At 46.7% G+C, this 22500-nt stretch overlaps 1 protein-coding gene across 1 annotated transcript in view; it reads right to left on the bottom strand.

Moving 5' to 3' along the window:
* Nucleotides 1–22500, bottom strand: part of glg1b (golgi glycoprotein 1b) — a 65033-nt gene that overhangs the window by 12732 nt on the left and 29801 nt on the right. Inside the window, exons 6-19 of the mRNA XM_063188408.1 lie at nucleotides 20062–20133; nucleotides 19321–19507; nucleotides 18635–18852; nucleotides 15965–16086; nucleotides 14351–14452; nucleotides 11217–11370; nucleotides 9826–9963; nucleotides 8878–8964; nucleotides 7577–7639; nucleotides 6728–6841; nucleotides 5694–5782; nucleotides 3592–3709; nucleotides 1952–2044; nucleotides 1371–1508 (exon numbers count right to left, since the gene is read on the bottom strand). Of these exons, the coding sequence (XP_063044478.1) occupies nucleotides 1371–1508; nucleotides 1952–2044; nucleotides 3592–3709; nucleotides 5694–5782; nucleotides 6728–6841; nucleotides 7577–7639; nucleotides 8878–8964; nucleotides 9826–9963; nucleotides 11217–11370; nucleotides 14351–14452; nucleotides 15965–16086; nucleotides 18635–18852; nucleotides 19321–19507; nucleotides 20062–20133 (1695 nt within the window). The remainder of the gene's footprint in view (nucleotides 1–1370; nucleotides 1509–1951; nucleotides 2045–3591; nucleotides 3710–5693; nucleotides 5783–6727; nucleotides 6842–7576; nucleotides 7640–8877; nucleotides 8965–9825; nucleotides 9964–11216; nucleotides 11371–14350; nucleotides 14453–15964; nucleotides 16087–18634; nucleotides 18853–19320; nucleotides 19508–20061; nucleotides 20134–22500) is intronic.

Here is a 22500-nt window from a genome sequence, read left to right as displayed (position 1 = left end):
GAAGAAGACAGCACAGGAGAGCGAGAGAGGGGTCGGGTAAGGTGTGGAGTGGAGAGACAAAGCAAGAAAAAGTGAAGGAGAGGAGGTATAGAAAAAAAAAAAAGAGGGAGAGGGAGCGAGGCGGGGAGAGAGAGAGAGAGAGGGAGAGAGAGAGAGAGAGGGATAGAGAGAGAGAGCGAGAGGAAGGAGTAACGAGAGAAGACAGATAAATGACTATAATGATGGAGGACAGGTGAGGACGGGAGCGTGGGGGTGGTGCAGGGGCTAATGACTGCTGGATACGTGCTCGGCGGCGAGCAGCAAGCAGCAGCAGGGGCCTGAGGTGAATGCTAACGATGTACAGTCACAGTCACAGCCACTGCACCACCCTCATACCGCGCTTCCCTTAGTTCACTTTAATAGTGCAGCAGCAGCCGAGTGGCTGGAGGAGAGAGGAGAGTAAATGTGTGCCCATCCCTCCTCGCTGAGGACAGGTGCAGAATAGCAAATGCAATAAATAACAGAGAAATGATTGTCCCACACTACCGCTGTAACTTCATAAAGGTTTATTGCACCATAATGGCAACATTTTCCCTCACCAGGGTCTTCATTAGGCCAAAAAAACACACGATGAAGACTCCAATGGGTCAAAATGTTACCATTATATGCTGTAATAAACTTTGAGGGCTTTTCAGGAGTTCCGATGTTCCTTTCTGTTTCACACAGAGCAGATTGGGGCATGGAGATACAGGAGGAACGTGGTTTCACCTCGTTTATCTGCAAGTTACTCCTGTCCTGTCCCTATGTTGCAGAAGGCTTATAAAGCCCTGCATATCCTCTTCAGAGCCACAAATATACTCTACTTTCACTATGTTCAGATAAATAGTATATGCGTGTGTGCAGGCATATTTCGTGCACCGTGTTGCCGTGTGCATTTTGTGTCAATTTTGCTCATGGGAGAACACCAGACACAAGGTACGCAGATGCATGCATACGGTGCAATATTGACAAAACCAGGTGATGGGCGATCTTCCGAACTTCCATGTTGAGGCCAAGGTAAAGTTAAACAATGGTGGGAAAACATAAACAAGAACCCTGTTGGCTACCTTCCCCCACTGGACAGCAGAGACTGCAAAATAACCTGATGTGAAATGTTATGTTTGATCAGGGGAAGTAGTTAATGAGTCATTTAGAAATGTTTATGTATTTCTGTGTCACAGATCATTATAACGTTATTTGCATTTTAATATTCTCCTGACAGTTGTGACACTCAAAACACTCCGCCAGCACCCAAAACACTTTTGCCACTTTTTACGCTCTCTCTAACACAACACAAAGTCAATTCCACTTATGTGATCCAGATGTGAGAAAAGCGAGCCATAGACGCTGACCTTGATCATCTGCTTGCAGACGCGCATGAGTTGGTAGTCCAACTCCGGGTCCATCATCTCCGTCTCCTGCAGCTTGAAGATCTTCTGGTGGCACTGCATGGACAGCTGCTTCTTGTGTTCCTTCAGACACTCGATCATCTATGGATGGGAAGTTGAGAAAAAACTCAATACTTCAGTACTCAAGTACTTCAGAATATTACAGGCCTTCCAAGCCTATCTAAGACATAGGTGTAAATGGGACATGTTCCCTTGTGGCGCCAAACACTGATGTTCACTTCTGAGTAAGGTATTTATTGTTTTGTTGCTTTATTCAATATATGTTGGTTTCTGATATGACTTTCATTTTCAAGACTTCATTTGAAATATGGAACTCATTAAAAAAAATGTTGTGATAAAAAACATGTTAATATTGACTGCCGTATATCAAAAACATACAGTACATGCACTTACAGTAATGCCACATTTCTGTCAACGAACTTATTCTGTACACTTTTCTGAACAGGGCTTTGACACTTTTGGCCAGGCAAAAGCAGGTGTGTATGTGTACATAACAAGAGGTGCTGCTGATGTAACTTGTGTACCTGTGCATTGCCAAACTCCACCGCATTGCACAGCCTCTTGATGTCACCCTTACAGGAGTCGTGAAGCTCAGGCTCCAACCTAATGTCCTCTGACTGGAGAGAGAGAGAGAGAGAGAGAGAGAGAGAGAGAGAGAGAGAGAGAGAGAGAGTGAGAGAGTGAGAGAGGGAGAGAGCGAGAGCGAGAGCGAGAGATTTAAAATGCCTTTATTTTAACACCGTTTCCCCATCATTCATTATCACAATACAGCCATTGCACCATGCCAAGGGAGAGAGAGAGAGAGAGAGAGAGAGAGAGAGAGAGAGAGAGAGAGAGAGAGAGAGAGAGAGAGAGAGTGTGTCAAAGGAGAGAGCATCAAAAGCAGGGAGAAAGGGAGAACGAAAAGATAGCAGACAACGGGGGTAAATAGAGATGCAAGTGCTCTACAGAACGTGAAAAACAAGCTGAACGGTGAGGCCAAGTCCCATTATCACCATGGCTGTCCTCACAGCACGTCCCCCAGTCCTCCACCCAGCAGGTTCCCCCACCAGCACCGGCTGCTATTTCACACCCTCCGTACTGGGCAGAAAGCAAGTGGAGACAGCCCCCGAGTCCTCAGCTACACAGCAGGACAGACTGACACCTCCAGCTGCGGCCCAGTGGTCTGGTAGAAGAACGGAACGAGGGAGCGGGTTATTTTTACTACGAGGTGCACCGGCCAGCAGCAGCACCGGTATAACTTGGAGTGCGTTCCAATATGCAACCTTGTACCCTCCACTTGTGCTTGTGGCCCCATACCAGGAAGTAATATGTCATGATGACATCACTGACAACAGCATTATATTTCAATATCTCGCAAAAGCTCAATTGTGAAGACATATTCTCATTTTTAAACAGGATGGCAAATGAAGAATAGTCCTCCCAAAATTGTTTTGACCAGGCTAACAACGGGGAAACGTATTTGTTTTCTCCACGGAGGCGGGGCATCAGCAAAACGTGAGGCCACAAGCCCAAGTGGAGGACGCAAGGTCGCATGTTGGAATGCACCCTTAGCCAGGACGAGACACGCAAGAGGCCTCAGGTCAAGTACGAGCTGGCGGTTTGATTGTCGTGCTTGTCGGGGAGTGGAAGCAGGAGTAGCAAGTGGCCTGTGCTGCTACGACACACATCCCAAAAGGTCAGCCACCCTCTAAGCTGCGATGGCGCCCCATAAAACTAAAACGGCCAAGGCCACACAGCAGGGCTTGGAGGGTGTAGTGAGAAGGATCAGGGAAGGAGACGGGGAGGGATGTATGGGATGAAGGGGGAAGCAGAGGAGGAGGGGGTTGAGCATGAGGGTGTCTGAGCATGCCATATGGTGAGCTTCACCTCAAAGTTACAAGGCATCTGATAACTGACTATCACTAGCATCTTCTCCTGTTTTTATTTTATTTTTTTGGTATAAAAGTAAGGTCCAGACCCATGCTGTGTGCAAACCCTCCAAATAGTAAACCAGCGTCAGTTCAACAGATGAACAACATGGACGTAGGGAAGGACAGATACGACCAAAACACCAGCACAGTAGCATAGAGACACTGCACGCGACTGAAAAAGTTAAATGCACCACCGCCAAGAAACTCATTTTGGCCGCCCTCAGGGTGTAAAGGACCCATGACTCACTCACCATCTCCAGCTCCTCCACGCGCAACTGCTTACGGCACTTGAGGGAGACGCGCTGCTCCTTCACATCCTGCAGAGTGTCGTTCCTCACCGTGGTACTCAGGCACACCACCACATCCACCCTGGACGGAGAGAGAGACAGAGAGAGAGAGAGAGAGAGAGAGAGAGAGAGAGAGAGAGAGAGAGAAAGAAAGAAAGAAAGAAAGAAAGAAAGAAAGAAAGAAAAAAAAGAAAGAAAGAAAGAAAGAAAGAAAGAAAGAAAGAAAGAAAGAAAGAAAGAAAGAAAGAAAGAAAGAAAGAGATAGAGATAGAGATAGAGATAGAGATAGAGAGAGAGAGATTAAATGACCAAGTGAGTAGGTGAGCAAGTTCGGATAAAGGGAAAGAGGAAACGGAGAGAAATGAAGACAGCGAGATGGGAGGCACAACAAAACAACAGAAAGAGAAAGGTAGAGGAAGACAGAGGGTGAGAGGAACAGAGAGAAAGAGAGAAAGAGGCGGAGACCACAAATAGAGACACGGGGAGACAGAGGGAGAACAAACAAGCGAGAAAAAAAAAGATGGAGAGGGAGACGAGAGCAAATGAGTAACAAAACAAAAAAGAAACACACACAAAAAAACACACCGAGCAAGTGAGCAACAAAGGAGGGAGAAAAAGAAAAGGTATCTGGGGGAGCATGAATGCAAAACAAGGGCAGCGATTAGAGCAGCGAGAGAGGGATGAGGAGTGGGGGGCAGTGTGCATGTGTGTGTGTGTGTGTGTGTGTGTGTGTGTGTGTGTGTGTGTGTGTGTGTGTGTGTGTGTGTGTGTGTGTGTGTGTGTGTGTGTGTGTGTGTGTGTGTGTGTGTGTGTCTGTGTAGGCCAATTGTTGACAGACGAGGCCCAGGAGTGAAGCTGTCGCACAGTGATGAGTCACCACCACTCCATACAACAAAAGGCCCTGGCTCATTTCTGCCCACCCCTCCGCCTCTCGATGGGAAAAGGAAAAGGAAAACATCACAAGCAGCAACACAACTCCATACCCCACACACAGTGGCTGAGTCACACAGGGTAGCGTTTGCAGCATCGAGGAAATCTCGCTGGCAGGTTTTAGTGGTTCTCATGGGGCCTAGGGAGCCACAATTTCCCCAATCACTCACCAGTAAGTTACTGGTCAATTATTAAACTGTGGTGCATGGACCAAATTAGACTCTTGTTTATGTGTGGGAAACACAAGCTATGAGTCAGGGTTTGTGACCCAACCGGGAAGAATCAACAACTCAATCTTGGGTTACAACCCACGTGTGGTACGACTGAGAATGCTTTGATAATGAGTTTTGCGGCATCAAAGACAAACTGACAGGTGTGCTGTAATCTAGTGGTTCTGGTGGGCCCTAGGGAGCAAAAATTTCCCCATCTCTGTGACTCATTGGTCAAATATTAAGCTGTGGTATATGGATCGGAAATTAATGAGGGAAACACTTAATTTGTCATGCATTGGGGTCTGCGACCAAAATGGAACTAGTTGCCATTTAAGAAATCCTGCTGCAAATGCACTTGAGTGGCAACCAACCATGCTTTGAGGAGGAGTTTTGTAGCCTCACAGAAATCACACCGGTAGGTTGTCTGTAAAGTGGATTGTTGTGGATCTGAACTTTGTCATTACTAACAAGTCATTCATCAATTATTAAGTAATACGTGGGACGAAATTATTATCAATCTTCATGATGAATCAGTGTCCACAAGCCAAACAGAAAAGCTCCACAATCCAATCCTGCTGTAGACGCTTTTGTCTGGTGAGCCAGCATGCTTTGATAATAGGTTTGCAGCAACGGTGCAATCACACTGGTACATTTACTGTAAAATTGTGCTGTGGATCTGCAATTTCCAATCCCCTGTAAGTCATTTGACAATTATTAAGCTGTATGCTGGACCAAATTAGACTCTATGTTTGGGAAACACTGAATTCTTAATGAACCAGGGTCCACGACCCAACCAGGACAGCTCCACAACCCAGTCTTGGGTTGCCACCAAATATTCAAGAAACTACAGTAAACCATTGAAGAACCTGCTGTGAACGCTCTACTCAAATGACCCAGAATGCTTTGCAACGCATGCTCACTCACTTCTTCTTGATGTTGGGACAGAGTTTGAGGACGTCCTCCTTGCAGGCCATTTTAAACTTGTAGGAGAAGCGAAAGTCCTTCATTTGGATCTGTCAAGAGAGAAGCGAGGAGGGGTTATTGATGAGCAGGGGGCGCATGGAAGAAGATGAAACAAGAAGAAAAATGGTTCACACCACAGTGCACGCTAACCTTGGCAAGAGAGTTTAGGGAACAGAAGCAAGCACGTTTTCTCTCAAACTCCCAAATTACCCACATCTACACACGGGAACGCGGGAACAAGCATGCATTAGGGGTGTAAATCACAGCCTACATGACGATACGATTCAATACCGATCGATATCTTATTATTCGATGCTATTATTTTCGATACTGAAGAATGCCCCATGATACGATGTGGCACGATACGATGCGATGCGATTTAATCTCAGATTGTATCACAATATATCGATACATATATTATTTACACCTCTAGAAGGCATGCATGCACGTACGCACAAGTAAACTCACAAACACCTGCTGCCAGCTAAATCTATCAAATCCATCACAACAATTCAGTAAACTCAATCTGAATCCCATCACTTCAGATTAGGTCACCTCATGCAAGAGGTCAATCTGTCAACACTGGCTGACAAAGCTCCTGAGCGTGTATGTGTGTGTGTGTGTGTGTGTGTGTGTGTGTGTGTGTGTGTGTGTGTGTGTGTGTGTGTGTGTGTGTGTGTGTGTGTGTGTGAGTGACCATGCAACAATGTATTACTGAATGAGTGGATGTACATGTGTGTGTATACAATTTCCCTGCGTGTGTGTATGTGTGTGTGTGTGTGTGTGTGTGTGTGTGTGTGTGTGTGTGCGTGCGTGCGTGTGTGAGTGTGTGTGTGTGTGTGTGTGTGTGTGTGTGTGTGTGTGTGTGCGTGCGTGCGTGTGTGAGTGTGTGTGTGTGTGTGTGTGTGTTCTTGAGTTGTGAGTTTGTGTGCACTTGCGTGTTTGTAAAACAGAGATACCAAACGGGCTCCGGTGGAAGCGCCTTGTCATCTTACCAGCTGGAAGTGTGTGACGCCCACGGTGCACTTGTCATTCATCTCGCGCTGGTGCTTGTTCCTCACCAGGCACTCCATAAGGTCCCCCGTGTCGATCTGATTATCGGCCACATCCTGATGGAAAGCCAAGCGGAGAGGAGGAGGCGGAGAGGGGGGAGGGGGAGGAGGACAGTGAGTGAGTCACAGGCACACAGAAACCAGGAAATAATTACACAGAAAAAAAGCAGCACATAGAGAAAATCATTAATAACCCACAGCAAATTGGAAAGATATGGGCTGATCTATTTGCATTCACAATTTTTACATGCAGAATGTAATATTGCAGGGTGTCGGACTAGGCTGAAATCAAAATAACACTTTCAATTCCTCATAATAAAAAAGCACCAGCCTACAGTAATCAATTTTGTTTGATTACTTTTCGAAGTAAAAAGTGGGTCTCGAAGACATGGAAAACCTTGGCAGTGCTCCCTGTGTGTTCACAGGCAGTAGTGGCGGTAGCTTAAAGCACCGTCACAACTCCCATGCAACGCTTCACTGAGCAGAGGAACATGCATTTTAAGACATGAGCGAGATGCCTTCTAGCCCTCCTCCCACACTCATGCGAAACCACAGAAAGCAATGAAAAGCTGTTAAGCTGCATAACCCCCACAACACAGCAGAGGGCACTTCAAGGGTGATCCCTCATCTTTATTTAAGACCCAGCCCTGTGCTGTATTTTGCAAGTTACCAACCCAAATATAGTTTGGAACTGGGTGTCTGAAATACCACAAGGAAAACCAAGATTGTAGAGAAAGTCTAAATGCAACTAGGAGAGACAGGGACTGAGACGAGGAAGCTGTTAGGACTTACGTGGCAGTGTGTCTGGATAACTGGCTCACACGCTCTGATCAACAGGGCCTCGATCTGGATGTCCTGGGGGAGACCAGAGAGACAGACAGACAGAGAGAGAGAGAGAGAGAGAGAGAATGAGAGAGAGAGAGAGAGAGAGAGAATGAGAGAGAGAGAGAGAGAGAGAGAGAGAGAATGAGAGAGAGAATGAGAGAGAGAGAGAGAGAGAGAGAGAGAGAGAGAGAGAGAGAGAGAGAGAGAGAGAGAGAGAGAGAGAGAGAGAGAGAGAGAGAGAGAGAGAGAGAGAATGCAAAAATGTATAGATGGATGAAAGAGGCAGAGGGGGTGGGGGAATAAAGGAGAAAGAAAATCAATGGGACAAATGACTAGGCAGTCCCTTTTAACCAGCGTTGGCACTGTCACATTCCATTGTCATCGCGAGCTGTTCAAAGCAATGTCTGTACGCTCTATTGGTTCAAAGCCGTTTACCTGAGGAACAGAGAATCGGTTCCTCTTTGTGATAATATTAAGGGGCTCAGCCTTCTCTGTATTTCCAGGGCCAAAAAGGCAGACTGGATGATGTCTGGTTGTCTTGACATATTAAAGCTATACCCCAGACGGAAGGTCAGAGCTCCCGTTGCTAGATTACCCAGACGTCTCATTTCTCTGTTGTCTGCGCCCACGCGATAAGAGACACGCCAGGGCGACATTCGTGGAAGCGGCACGTCAGCGAAAACATCTCTAGAAGTTTGCCGCTTGAAGGGCAGCAATTCCTGTCCTCGGTTAGGCAACTGACACTGACAGGGATATCTGCTTCGTGTTACACAGAAAAGACTGGGTGGGGTGGCGGGTACGTTCATTTGCCCCTCTTGCTCACTTACCATTACATCTGATTGTGAATGCAGAAGATGGTGTGGGGAAAGGTTGTTTTAGTGTGTAAATGAGGTTCTTGCACAGGCTATAATGCTACGTTCACTTAAAAAAGATGGAGGGGTCAGTCTGTTGTTATGAACTCAGAGTTTGGACCAGATGGTTCTGAGTTTCATGGTGCATTCTTTTGAAACTCGATTGTCGGAAACTTCCGCTTCCGCCTCGGAAAAGTGCAAAAGAATGGGTACTCAAAATCGGGGTTCCGAAACACAAACTCGGAGCGCTTCTGTGTACTCCTAGTTTGTTTAACATTAGTGTTTTAGGACGTTTGTAATGTCCCCAGCTGTTTCAATAGAACGCATTTACAACGGTTGTCGGGAGAACAACCTCGGATCTACCGACGGCCGAGTTTCAAAAGAATGAGCCATCAGTGTTGTTTGTGACCACCTTACCTCTGACTCCAGTTCGGTCAGGTTTCCCACAACTTCTTTGCAGTCCACCATCAGGTCTTCAAGGTGGTCCTGCAGACACTCCAGCTCCTGTGGGGAAACAGACAAACAGAGAAGCCATCAGGATCAACCTACACTCGTGTTTCTCAACGGGGGCTTTAAAGCCCCACAGGGGGCCATTGGGGAGCCCTTGGAGGGTGTTGAGAAAGATACAGCTGAGAGGGGGCGGTGCTTATTTGCCATTAGTCAATTTTATTTTTTAATACTGAAGTGGACGTTGGTAGGCTTATGAGGACATCAAGGGGGCGTCGAGAGGCTTATGATGAGGGCAAGCAGGCAAAAAAAGGTTGAGAACCACTGACCTACACAGTGACTGCTTATGTCAGTTGCGCAACATGAAAACATATCAGTGGAAAACCAAATATGGTTGCAGTGATGAAATTGTAAATGTTGAAATCAGATAAGTTCCAGATGCTCATTGGTTTAGGTAACGCAGAGCAAGTGGACAGTCATGAGCAAGTGGTCAGGGAGTCAGGGTTGTAGCCAGAAGGTTACAGATGATACATTGATGCAATTTCGTTGTGTGCACTTGTGTGTTGTGATGTGCTGTCTCACTGTGTCAATGGGACTTTCTCAGTGGTACAGTCATAAGTAGCACACCTTATGAATGTTACGACAGGTCTTAAAGCTTCATTAAAACAAAGCCAAAAGCTTCATCTTCTAGGGAGTTTACCACTTACGTCGAGTTAACTCATTTAGATTAGTGCCCTAAGCCACTTGACTCGGAATAGCCTCCAGGTCACCTGTTCAGTCGCCACTGACCTGAACCCCGCTCTCCCCATGTCCTCACCTGTCTCCCCTTGGTGTGATAAATGTGTTTCTCTCTCTCCACAGCAAGTTAATAAACATGGTGGTGTGTGTGTGTGTGTGTGTGTGTGTGTGTGTCCTCACCTGTCCCGTCTCTGTGCGGTCACTGCACCACTTGCCCAGGTCGGTCATGCAGCGCTTCTGCAGCTCAGGGTCCAGCTTGACATCCAGGGCTCTCTGGTGAAGGATCCTCTGAACCTCCACCTTGCAGTCTCGTGACAACTGCATATACACATAATTGGCTTACAGTTAATAACACAAATCAAATGACAATAAGATATTGCACAATGCAAAAACATGATGTCCATGTGAATTTCTTCAATTGAGTTTGATTTTCAGCATCATAGCTGTTCACACAGGCTTTTGAGTTTTGGAACCCTCTTACCGATGTGAAACAATGGAGGTAGTTTGAGAACAAAAAGGTAAAGGGCATAGCTTATGTTTACAATTAAAAGGGTCTTCACATGCAGCCAAAATTAAGACTCAAGGCACAAGATTTCAGAACAATCCGTCACCATGGCCAAAAGCTCCAATTATTGAAATATGAGCCTGCATTTATTTGCCTGTAATTAATCATAATTAAATCACTCAAGGGCTTGACACTGTAAAATTGGCCGCGTTGCCAGTGATTTCCAGGGCTTGATCATTCATAATCACGGCTCACACAAGACCAGAATTGGAATCACATGATAAGTCATGATTGGTACAAAAAAAAATCCCACACCACAACAGCATTTGACACTTACATACTCTTCTGGCTCGAGCTGTTAAATTCAAAACATGGGCAGTTAGGTTTTCCCAAATAAAATAAAAAACATTGCTTTCAGTATTATTTCAGAATGTGAGGTCTTTTTAAACTAAGATAGCATACCCTTTTTAATCTCACAGCCCTCTCCAAAATAGCAATTAATGCTACTGTTGTTCGTATTAACCTTGCATATCATAGGTATCCTGACAAATCTCACATCTTATCTTAATACCCTTATCTAAACTGATTGGAAATAGATGTGAAAACCCTAAGTTCATAGAGTAAAAAGTCTACTGATACTTAATCAAGCAAACTGAGTGATATAACTGATCCAAGCACAAATCTTCAGCCAGGCAGAAGAATACGAGTAAAGTAAAATCCCCATTTTAATGAGCACCTCTACAGGCAAAATCCCATGGGATTTTAACTTTCTTAAGCAGGTTTTAATTGCTTCTACTGTCGATTTCCTTTCAATTTGTTAGCACATCTTTCCTTACTAAAGTCAGGTGCAGGACCAAAATATCATAAATGACAATAAAAAGTTGATGTTTGCACACTGAAACACCAACCACAGGGCTTTATTAAAACGAGCAAAATCTCGACCCACCAGGTGTAGACATTTACTTTTTACTGTCTCTATTGTGGGCCACAAACGTCATGGCAGGCATTAGCGGCTATGGCATCTCATGCAGCAGCATAGAAATTTGGGCATCTGTGCCAAACTCACCCGTCTGCCCTGCTCTTCTGTGCGGTAGGCGTGTCGGTAGAGGCAGGAGAAGACGGCGCCCGCGGGCATGAGCTCGCTGGTCTCGTTCCAGCCGTGCGTGTGGCAGAGTCGGGAGGCGTCGCTCTGACACTTCCTGTACAGGATGGGGTCCAGCCTGCCAAGAGTTAAGACAGTGCAATTTAATTCATAGTACCAGGAGGGATCGCTTCTTGAAACATGAAATAAGACTTAATAGTAGGGCTGGGACATTAATGCATTAATTTTGATGAATTAATCACACGATTCGATTAATTAATTAACATGATTTAAAAAAATTAATCGCAGTGTGATATAGCTACATTGTTCTGGATTAGACCAGTGGAGGGCAGAATTATGCCTGATGGTGAACAGCCTGCTGAAATTGAGATGGAGTTCTCTCTTCTTTTAAAAATGAATAATATTTAGATTAAGCTTTTTTATTGTAATTATTGAAATTCCATGTGAAAAAAATTTTTTTTTCACTGTTCTAAAGTCAGATATTTAAATGCGATTAAAATGCGATTCATTCGATTAATTAATTTCAAAGCCTATAGATTAATGTGATTAAACATTTTAATCGAGTCCCACCCCTACTTAATAGACATTTGATTTTAAGTTAGTCACTTGGCCACAAAAGTAATATTAAATTAAGAAGTAATAAATAAATAAGCACGCGACAGATATTCTTTTCCTTCAATAATCGTCTCATAAACGTTTCAACCTTTGTCAGTGTGAGATGGCCATTTCACCTTTGAACCTGGTTACGCCGTATGTTACTGCATGTAACACCATAGACAGAAGAAGGACCCAGGTGGTCCGTAGGAAATTTGAAAAGGGCCAAACCTGGCCCACAAGGCATTAGCTGAACACGTCCGAGTTACGGGAAGAGAATAAAAGACAACAAAAGGTCATGGAGGGACAACTAAAAGTTTCTCTGTTTTTTTTCTCTTTTTTCCCCCCACAGAGAACTTTAAGCGGCAGATCCATTTGCAATGACCTCCACACAACCGCAGCCAATGTCCATGAAACCATATATCAGTGGCAAATGCAACATTAGTATTCCTGGATTTCTATATTTCCACTTCGGGGAAACCTAAGGATTCTTCTTTCTGTAACACGGTCCAAAACTGAGCATCTGGACATGATAACCATATGCAATTTGATGAGGCGAAATCAAATGCCCTGAAGTTTGAATAATATTTTGCGGTGCCGTGCTCAACTTGAAACAGTGAAGCAGTGCGCTAATGATGAATCAGGATGTGGTTGACGGAGCAAAAAGTGTAACATCATGTCAGCATTTGCTGCGATTAAAATCAGCAGCCATGTTTCTGCTGCATCTGCTGCATGGGGTGTAAACACTGAAAGCCACAGGGTCTCAGATTGCCGGGAGCACAGCTCAGCTCAGCTCAGCTCAGCTCAGATGGCCCATGTTTGCTGTGTGAGAATGAGAAGACAGGAAAGTCACATCCCTGCACTAGGCGGACCAACACATCTGTGTCAGGTGTGGCATGATTGTCTAGAGGCCAGTGACTATTTACATCCTACACATACACACAGATACAGTGTTATCTTCTTAGCGAGTGGAGTGAGTCGCGCACGCGCACGCGCACACGCACGCGCACACCCACACCCACACGCACACGCACACGCACGCACACACACACACACACACACAGCTTAAAGATGTAGCCCCGGGTTCCCTCAAGGCTTCGTCTGGGCTCAGGTGTATCCATCGACACAAAATACTACAAACAGTCTGCCACTCACAAGCACACCCAGACACACAGACGAAGAGGGAGGAGAGAGAGTGTAAGCGAATGCAAGAAACAGAATGCAAGAAAGAAGGAGATACAGAAAGGAAAAGATTCAGGCACAAAGAGAACACCAGAGAAGACAGGAAAACAGAAGGACAAAAAGACGAGAAGGGAGATAAATACAGTCAGACAAGTACAAAAAGAGAAAGAGAGAGAGAGAGAGAGAGAGAGCGCATAAGAGAGAACGAGGGCATCAAAGGCAGAGAGATATCAGTCAAACTACCAATTAAGGAGGGAGGATGAGTGCCGTCAGTCATAATGGACAATTACACAGAGCCGGGCGTTCGCAGTGCTGCCCTATTAAAAACTACTTAGACGTAATGGGCTGTGAATGACGTTGTATAGGCGTCCGAGAGGCATTAGTGTTGGCGGCGGCCAGCCACATGTTGCAGTGTCAGCCCCATAAAGCCAGGAGCAGGGATTGGGGATTGGGGGACAGGGTGGTCTGTGTGTGTGTGTGTGTGTGTGTGTGTGTGTGTGTTATGCAGTGCTGCACTGTGCAACATTGATAAATGTGTGTTCTGAATCTGTGTGTGCACGCGCAATTGGCCAACTCGTGCCACAGAGTTCTGCTGAAGAGGCGGCACTGACAATTAAGCACTTGACACTCATTACAACACGCCTCGTTTCAGCCATTCACACACAAACACAGACAGATTTGACGACGAGCGCTTGACATCACTTATAAATAGCCACTCAAATAACCCCCCTTAAAAAAGGGCTCAGAGGCTTTTGAAATTGTGTGTCAAAAAACAGCACAGGACAAAGGGATGTTGGGTTCCAGAAGTCATTATTATTGCAGCAGGTTCAGAGGCAGCCAAATATGGATGGCTGGAGGAGATGGCCGGCGACAGCAATTAAAAATCGGCAGAAATGTGGCGCTTGACTCCAGTGGCCTTGTTTTAGAGAAGTGTTTCTCAACAGGGGCGGTGCAGCCCCCCCAGGCGGCGTTTGGCAGCTCTATGGGGGCGTTGAGAAGGATAGAGCAGAGAGGGGGTGGTTCTTAGATTCCATTGGGGAGCACTAGTCCATTTTATTTTTCAATACAATGGGGGTGTTGGCAGGCTTATGATGGGGTCAAGGGGGGCATTGGGAGGCTTACGATGATGCCACGGGGGCGTTTGTTCAAAAAAGGTTGAGATCCACTGTTTTAGAATATTAGCCAAGGCAAGGTGTGTGTGTGTGTGTGTGTGTGTGTGTGTGTGTGTGTGTGTGTGTGTGTGTGTGTGTGTGTGTGTGTGTGTGTGTGTGTGTGTATGTGTGTGTGTCTGTGTTGGTTAGGAGGCGAGGCACACTACTCACTTCCAGTCTCTGGAGATGAAGTACTGCAGCTCCAGCAGCCGCTGCTCACAGTCCACCACCATCTTCTCAGTGTACAGGTGCTCCATCAGGCACGACAGGATCCTACAGACACACAGCAACACACACACACACACAAAGACACACACACACACACAGCAACACACACACACACACACACACAGGTTAGAGGATACCGAATCATCACATATACGCACACGCCACGCGCACCGACTCTCACACTCTCACATACACACTCTCACACACACAGCAACACGCACAGCAACACGCACAGCAACACGCACAGCAACACGCACACAGACACACACACTCCTTAGTTAAAAAGGGAACCTTCAAGTACACACATACACCAAAACCCAAGACACACATACACACAAACACACAACAGACACACATGAACAAAACCAAGGACTCCGATGACACTGATCAGTAGAACTCTTGAGCATGGAAAACATTTCTTAGACACGACATCCCCAATTAGGGATAACAGCAACACTGCTCCCTTTTAGACCCTGGGGAGGGAGAGGGGGATGGAGGGATGACACGTCGCAGAGCCTCTTCCTCCTCCTCCTCTTCCTTCGTTCGCTCCCATTCCCCTCGACTGTGACAAAGTCTTTAGTGACTGAACACGAAAAATACATCTCCACGCGGGGACTGTCATTAGCCAGCCTGCGTGTGGCCACGCGACAAGACATTTTAGGAAACACACACACACACACTTAACTATACACGCTCTCTCTCACTGAGACACACACTCACAAAGACACCACACAAACAGGCTTGTGTGCCCACACATACACATACGCACCACACACACACACACACACGCAGGCACACATGCACGCACAGGCGCGTACACACACACACACGGGCGCGTAGACACACACACACACTGTGCTGATAGTGACAGCTTGCTCAGTCTGTGCCATCTCCGTCTCCGCGGGCTGTTAGATCATTACGTATGCTGGTCACAGAGGCCCCCTTCAACTCAGCGGGGAGTTTTCGCCAAAAGTTCACAGGCGCCTGATGTCCGAGTCAATTGAATTCCATTTCAGTTCTTCTCTCTCTATCCACCCCTCCCCCTCTTCCTCCCCCTTCCTCTCCCTCACGCGTTGACTATACAATGACTGAAAAAAAAGAATGCATTCATAGGAGAGGGTAGTCTACTTCAAAAAAAAAGAAAAGAAAACAAAAGCCTAAATAATTGGCTACAGTAGAGCGCATTAATGAGAGCACAAAGCAAGGCGAGGACGCGGGGTGAGAATGGGGGGTGATGCAGACTCAGAGACATATCAGTGGTGTGATACGGCAATTTAAGTCTGCTGGCTAATTCACAGCCATGACACTTTAATCAACGCCTCACACTGAGGCGTGTCAAAATAGCTCTCCTCACCCTCAAAAAAGTGATTCATTTCATTTTCATTTTCTTCATCTCAGCCCTGCCGAGGTGATGGAAAAGAATATATAACTAGAGACCATCACTCACAAAGCGCACAGACACAGAGAGCACCGATACATACAGCGTAAACAACGCTGTGTACCGTAAACAACACAGGGGCACAGTACACAGCATCAATATTAGATACATGTACTCACATGGGGTCTCCGTTGCGGATGTGCTTGCAGGCGGTCTGGATGACTGATTCGCAGGCCTCGTTCAGGGCCCGGTCGATGCGGTAGTCGGCCCCAGGGTCCGCCGACTGGATCAGCGTCTGGAGCTGCAGACACAAAGGCAGGGAAACATTACAAACACACAAAAACACACACAAGCGCACACACACACACACACACACACACACACACACACACACACACACACACACAAACATGGTTCCACAGTCTCCCAGCAACATTTCCTGATCAGGACAACATTCTCCCTGTGCTAAATCAGCCCAGCACAGCCCTCACTAACTGACAGAGATGATTGAACATGGTGAGAGCCTGTGGAGGGAACTGTATGAGGGGACTACTGAGAGGCACTAAAAATGGAGACGGCAAAAGAGTAGGAAAAATAAATGGACAGATTAATTGCATTAATTAATGGATGAATGAATGCAACAGGTTCCATATTTGAAAGTTATTTTCTTGGGTGTAAAAACAACATTTTAGCCAAGGCAACACTACACTCATGAATGATGGAATGAATGAATGAAGGAATGAACAAATGGATGATTTCATTCTACAAAAGGTGACTTGCAATCCAACATTTTTAAAGCAGCACCACTGGGCAACATGACAAGACACACCTGATGTTTACACAAACTGCTGCAGTGTAAGCTGATGAAACAGGGTTGTAAAACCCTTGCTTAACACCACCTTAATCTTGCCCAAGCACAAGCAGCACCAGTTTTATACTTACAATGCCTGGCAACATCTACACACTAAACAAAAATGTTGCCTCATACATCACTGCCCACACAGCAGATTTGTATCTCTAAATGGGCTAAACACAACAGCCTCTGTGGTTCTAGCTGGAGGGCATGTCTCCCCTGCATCTCAGCCAAACGTTAACAGACCCCACAAACACTGTGAGCGCAGGTGAGAAGACGACACAGCTTGCTGCGATCCGCCGAGAACAACAGAACGGGAGCTGGTGAAGACACAAAGGAGGCCAAGAGAGAAGCAGCGTGTGTGTGTGTGTGTGTGTGTGTGTGTGTGTGTGTGTGTGTGTGTGTGTGTGTGTGTGTGTGTGTGTGTGTGTGTGTGTGTGTGCACGTGGGCGTGTAGAGGTTGAACACAGGAGCGGCCAGCTAGCTCTGTGCTGCTTGCTCCGCTGATGAGAATGATTTAACTCATTAGTCCAGAAAAACTGGGGACAGCTTGCGAGCCCAGACGGCGAAACAAAACGGCGCAACGGACCTCCACCACGTCTCCTCAGCGGTTCATCTCTCCTTTGAGGACAACCTCTACTGTAACTTTGGAACCACCAAATCATAAATCTTCTGTGAGGTATTTTAAAACAGAGAAAAGGGAGACAGTCTGCGGGTAGCAGAGCCTTGTGGCATTATCCTCCCGGCTAAAACAAAACTGTAAAACTCTATTACGAGGTTAAATGCTTCGCTTTGGTTAAATTACCCAGACGCACAAAAACAGGGTCCTGGTGTCTATAGGGGGGCTGTTCTATATGTGCTGAGTGCACAAGGGAGAGATGGAGGCAGAGACAGAGAATGAGAGATAGAGAGAGACATTCTGTGTCTGTGAGTGAAGAGAAAGCAATGCCATTTGATTTCTATTGCCCTCACACCACAGTAAGAGTGTTGTGAGAGGTGAACTTCAGCCCTTGGCTGCCTCTGTGAGTGTGAAACATGTGAACATGCGCCAGGAGTGAGCAGGTGCCAACTGCCAACAGTGTTCCTCACACAACATGCTTAGCTATATGCCACTGTATAGTCATTTTCCTTCACAACATGTTTAGATCCATTCCAGAGTTCCTCAAACTGAGAGCAACAGATCCCGACCGCTGTCAGCTTTAATGTGGTTTGACACTGATCATTCCACATAATCCAATACCATACTTGAACTCACACACACATTGGCAGCACTGCCAAAACGGATATGAAAATACCAAGTAAGTCAGTGTTGCAAACTGCATTCTGCCACCAGGAAATACACTTAGCACACACGGCATACTCTCAACATCATTTTCATAGTACTCTTTCAGAAGAAAAACAGCCAGTATGCAAATCTATAGTAAGAGTGCAGTCATTTGCATACTACACTAAATTACCTGGTGCATGTATAGATCTTACTACATGGCCATCAACAGTAAAAAAATGTGGTGGTGGTGGACTTTCTTTAGAAATTCCAGGTTAGATCAGGACGAAGTTCTCACATATCTGCCATGGACTAAGTGTAAAAAAAAAAGGATTTCAAGTTTGCAGAACTCTGCTAATCAGATCTTGAATCAGCCTTCCACTGGGGATGAGCACAATATTTCATCTGCACTAAATCAGAAAAATGTAATGGGATGTGTTTTTGGTAGAGGCTAGGAGAGCAGAGGAGAGGAGCGGAGAGGATAAGCTAAAGCTAGGTTTATACTAGTACTGAGCCACCATGCCACCATCTGCAGAGCTGAACAGACACCTTGCAGAGCTGAACGTATAGTTCTCCCAGGCTGAAATGTTGAAATCCGTTGTCGACCGGTGAGCTAGCGGATAGAACGAGGTGCAGATCTTTGAACACCCCACCCCCCCAACCTCTGGCAGGTCGGTCAACCTCGGTGCAGGACAAGTCTAAACCTGGCTTGACACGTCTTGTAGGACTTACTGCGTTCTGGCACATGCTGTCCATGTTGGCGCCCTTCTCGCCGCGGCCCACGCGCATCAGGCAGTGCAGCGTTCGGCCCTTGCGGTGCAGGCCGGAGCAGTGGGCCTCGATCTCGCCGCGGCAGTGCAGCACGATCTCGGGGCTCAGCGAGTAGTCCTCCATCAGCATGCGCCGGTAGTCCAGCATCTCGCCCTGGCAGTCGCCGCTCACCGTACGCCCTGACCAACACAGCAACACAAGATGGAGTCGTTACTAATGCGGTTAGGAATGAGCAAGGGGCAATGTTGCTGGTTTATTGGCAAACAGAACAGAACAGAACAGAACAGAACAGAACGCCTAATTACAACAATCAAAGGTTTTTTAGCCTTTAATGAGGACAGACAGCAAGGAGAATAGGAAGTGATTCAGAGACTGCAAACTGGGGTGACACTGAAATGGGCATTCAATGGGAGAAACTGAAACAAGCCTTCCAAGCTCTATGCTATTTGGGGTAGGGGCACCGTGGTGTACCAAGGCCAGACAGACTTTTTTTTTCAAATTTTCAGACAGCATCCGCAATCTGATTCTTACAAGAGCTGTGGGTCTGTGTCATAAGCAGTTCTATTGACTTTAGTGGAAAGTCAATGATGGAGGTTCTCTGTGCCACACACACACTCAATCACGCACATGCACGCACACACACACACCTCTGTGTACAGCTGCCTCCAAGCAGAGGAGCAGGTAGGAGAGGCGGGCCTCGCGGGCACGGGGCATGTTGGTGTCCAGGTTGCAGCGGTACTTCCTGAGGTCGGCCTTGCAGGCCTTCGCCAGCGAATAGCTGACCTTATAGTCCTGAGCAATCAGCTTTTGTCTGGTGGTGAGGGCGTCTCGGCACTATATGGAGAGAGAGAGAGAGAGAGAGAGAGAGAGAGAGAGAGAGAGAGAGAGAGAGAGAGAGAGAGAGAGAGAGAGAGAGAGAGAGAGAGAGAGAGAGAACAGGCATCTTTTACTGACATGCTTAACCCACCCATACCCAACGCAACACATGCACACATATGCATACACATATGTAGTACACGTGTATATAAAAACATGTCACGCAAATGCATAGGCCCCATGTTCAGGCCATTCCTGTGGCTTTCTGTAATAATAGGAGAGCAGCTCCAAAGTTAACTGAGTCATGCCCCTCTGCTCTCGCCCGGCTTCATTTTTGTGTAGGCTGCCGGAAGCGTGCAACAAATCCCCAGAGCATGTGATCCGAAAACACCCAGCAGTGTGAATCTAACTTGTCAGAAAGTAGGACAGCATGGAGAAATACACAATCGATCCCCCTTTTGACAGAAAGTGTGTGTGTGTGCGTGCGTGCGTGTGTGTGTGTGTGTGTGTGTGTGTGTGTGTGTGTGTGTGTGTGTGTGTGTGGGTGAGCTGAGGTAAAGGGCGTAACTTACCTTCTCAGACATTGCCTCCTCAAATTTGTGGTTGAACAGGCACTTGTACACTCTGCCCTCGCCAACTTGAGTCTGAAAGAGAGAGAAGGAGAGAGGGAGAGAGAGAACAGAATCAATATAGTGGACACGCCGTGTTTCCCCCTAACACCGTGACACAAGCAGATTGCCAACACAAACTTTTGATGCTTTCCGATCGATCACATCCTCCTAGAAGTGTAGGAAAGTGCAGTGTGTGTGTGTATGGAAGAGAGGCTTTACAGAAAAAAAGTAAGAAAGACAGAAATAGAGGGTGGAGAGAGAGAGAGAGAGAGAGAGAGAGAGAGACACAGAGGAAGACAGAGGCAGAGGAAGACAGAGACAGAGCCAGAGCCAGTCAGGAACGCATGTGACCTAAGATAGTGGAGGAGAGAGAGACAGACAGGAAGCCAGTGCAGGCCTCCATTGACACTACATGAGAGGAGGTCTGATTGCTTCCTTTGCTGCAGGCAGTAGAGAGAGAATATTACCATTTGGCTCCAGAACTACCTTTAATGACCTTCCCCTCCCAGCCTCCCGCACAAGAGGCAGAAAGCAGAGCACATTCTCATAAGCAGCACTACACTGCACGCATGGCACACAGACAGGAGCGTGCGTGCTAAATTATGACTGACCATGTCCGGCCGCGAGCTTGCCTGTTTCTTGTCAAATAATCGAACAATCCCCTGGAGTCTATAGCGAAATAGGGGCCTCATTTTTCATGCATAAGGTGTTAGCAGGCAAGGGGAAAAGAAGAGAGGGGAAAAGATGGGAGAAAGTCATGGCTTCACTGTAGGGCCTCGGAGGCAGGAGACTTGGATTCTCTACTCTGTAACCTGAATGCAACCCCACTGGCTGACTGACACATTCCATTGAAAGTTCACGCAGAGGGCAGCATCACAATGGATCGATGGAAATGTGACATTTTAAAAAGCATGCCAGTCGCACACAAAAAAAACCTACATTTCTAAAAAAAACATGCAGGGCTGATTGTTGCGACATGGCCATGTTTCACTCCCAATCTGTGACTTTGTTAACTAAAATATCAGGGACAGATGCGAAAATGCTGCCATAACGGCCATCAACCGAAGTGAATCCATCTGGAAAGAGAGCATGCAAGAGAGAGAGAGAGGATAAAACCAGAAACTGTGGTGGCTCGTCTAAAATTAAACTCGGGGAAGAAAAGGGATGTAGCTATGCCAACAATGTCCAAATTCTGCTCGAGTACCGTGCTGAGCCTCCTCCGCAGGCAAAGTATTTCACCAGTGTGTAGTAAGCACGTCCTTATCCACCGTCAGGGGAGTAAGGGGGCCGCCATCTTTTATATGGAGAAAGACGACCCATAGACACAGACAACAAATACTCAGCTTTGGTGAAATACAAGGTCAATCCAGGACAGGTTGTGGGTGTGGGTGTGGGTGTGGGTGTGGGTGTTTCTCAAGCATGTCCTCTTATATCTCTCCCCTCTCCTCTTCTGCTGAGCATACACATTTTGATCAAAACACAGGACAAGCAAAGGTTTTAGGTATTGAACCTCTACCAATATCTCCAGACAGATTTCTACCAATATCTCTCCAGATTTTACACAAAAATATGACATGCCTCAATTTTCCTCAATAGTTTTAACGGAATTTCCCTGAGCGGTATGAACCCGGTCACCCTGAGTCGGGAAGCGGTGACCGCCATCTTTTGCAAAGAGGAGGACAACAATAAGTTCTGGTAAAAAAAAGGTCAACCCAGGACGGTTGGTGATGGTGGTGTACGGGAACGATGATGATTGTCAAGCACGTCCTCTTCCACCGACGCTGTGCCGAGGATTACAAATTGCAGGCTGCCGAAAGGCAAATGCCAAAAGCCAGCCCACAAGCGATTGCTCAGTCCCTGCCACAATAGGGGGAGTATGGCTGACTGCAGGGCCACTGACAGATTTGGCCAGGCCCAGGAAGAAGATATCTGAAAAGGCCCCCCACCCAATACATACAAAGTAATGAGGAGCCAATTTTGGGCCCCCTCTGTCCCTGGGCCCGAGTCCCATGTGCTCTGGGCTGGAGACTCTAAGCTGGCTGAGCCAGACGTCACTTGGCTGATGTGTGATTGCAAAACGGCCTATTTCTGTCCATCACACAAGATGGGCTTCCTGAGAAAGGCGGTCCACACCCCCCACTCTCTGTTTGACTTGAGTGATCATTAAGCCCTGTGTGTGTATGCATGTGCAAACCATGTGTGGTTACCCCCTCCCTCTGTGTGTGTGTGTGTGTGTGTGTGTGTGTGTGTGTGTGTGTGTGTGTGTGTGTGTGTGTGTGTGTGTGTGTGTGTGTGTGTGTGTGTGTGTGTCTGTGTGTGTGTGTGTGTGTGTCTGTGTGTGTGTGTGTGTGTGTGTGTGTGTTTGTGTGTAGTGTGTAGTGTGTGTGTGTGTGTGGTGTG

Source organism: Engraulis encrasicolus, chromosome 22 (genome assembly GCF_034702125.1).
Source record: "Engraulis encrasicolus isolate BLACKSEA-1 chromosome 22, IST_EnEncr_1.0, whole genome shotgun sequence".
Lineage (NCBI taxonomy): Eukaryota > Metazoa > Chordata > Actinopteri > Clupeiformes > Engraulidae > Engraulis > Engraulis encrasicolus.
This window is presented reverse-complemented; position numbering and strand designations above follow the sequence as displayed.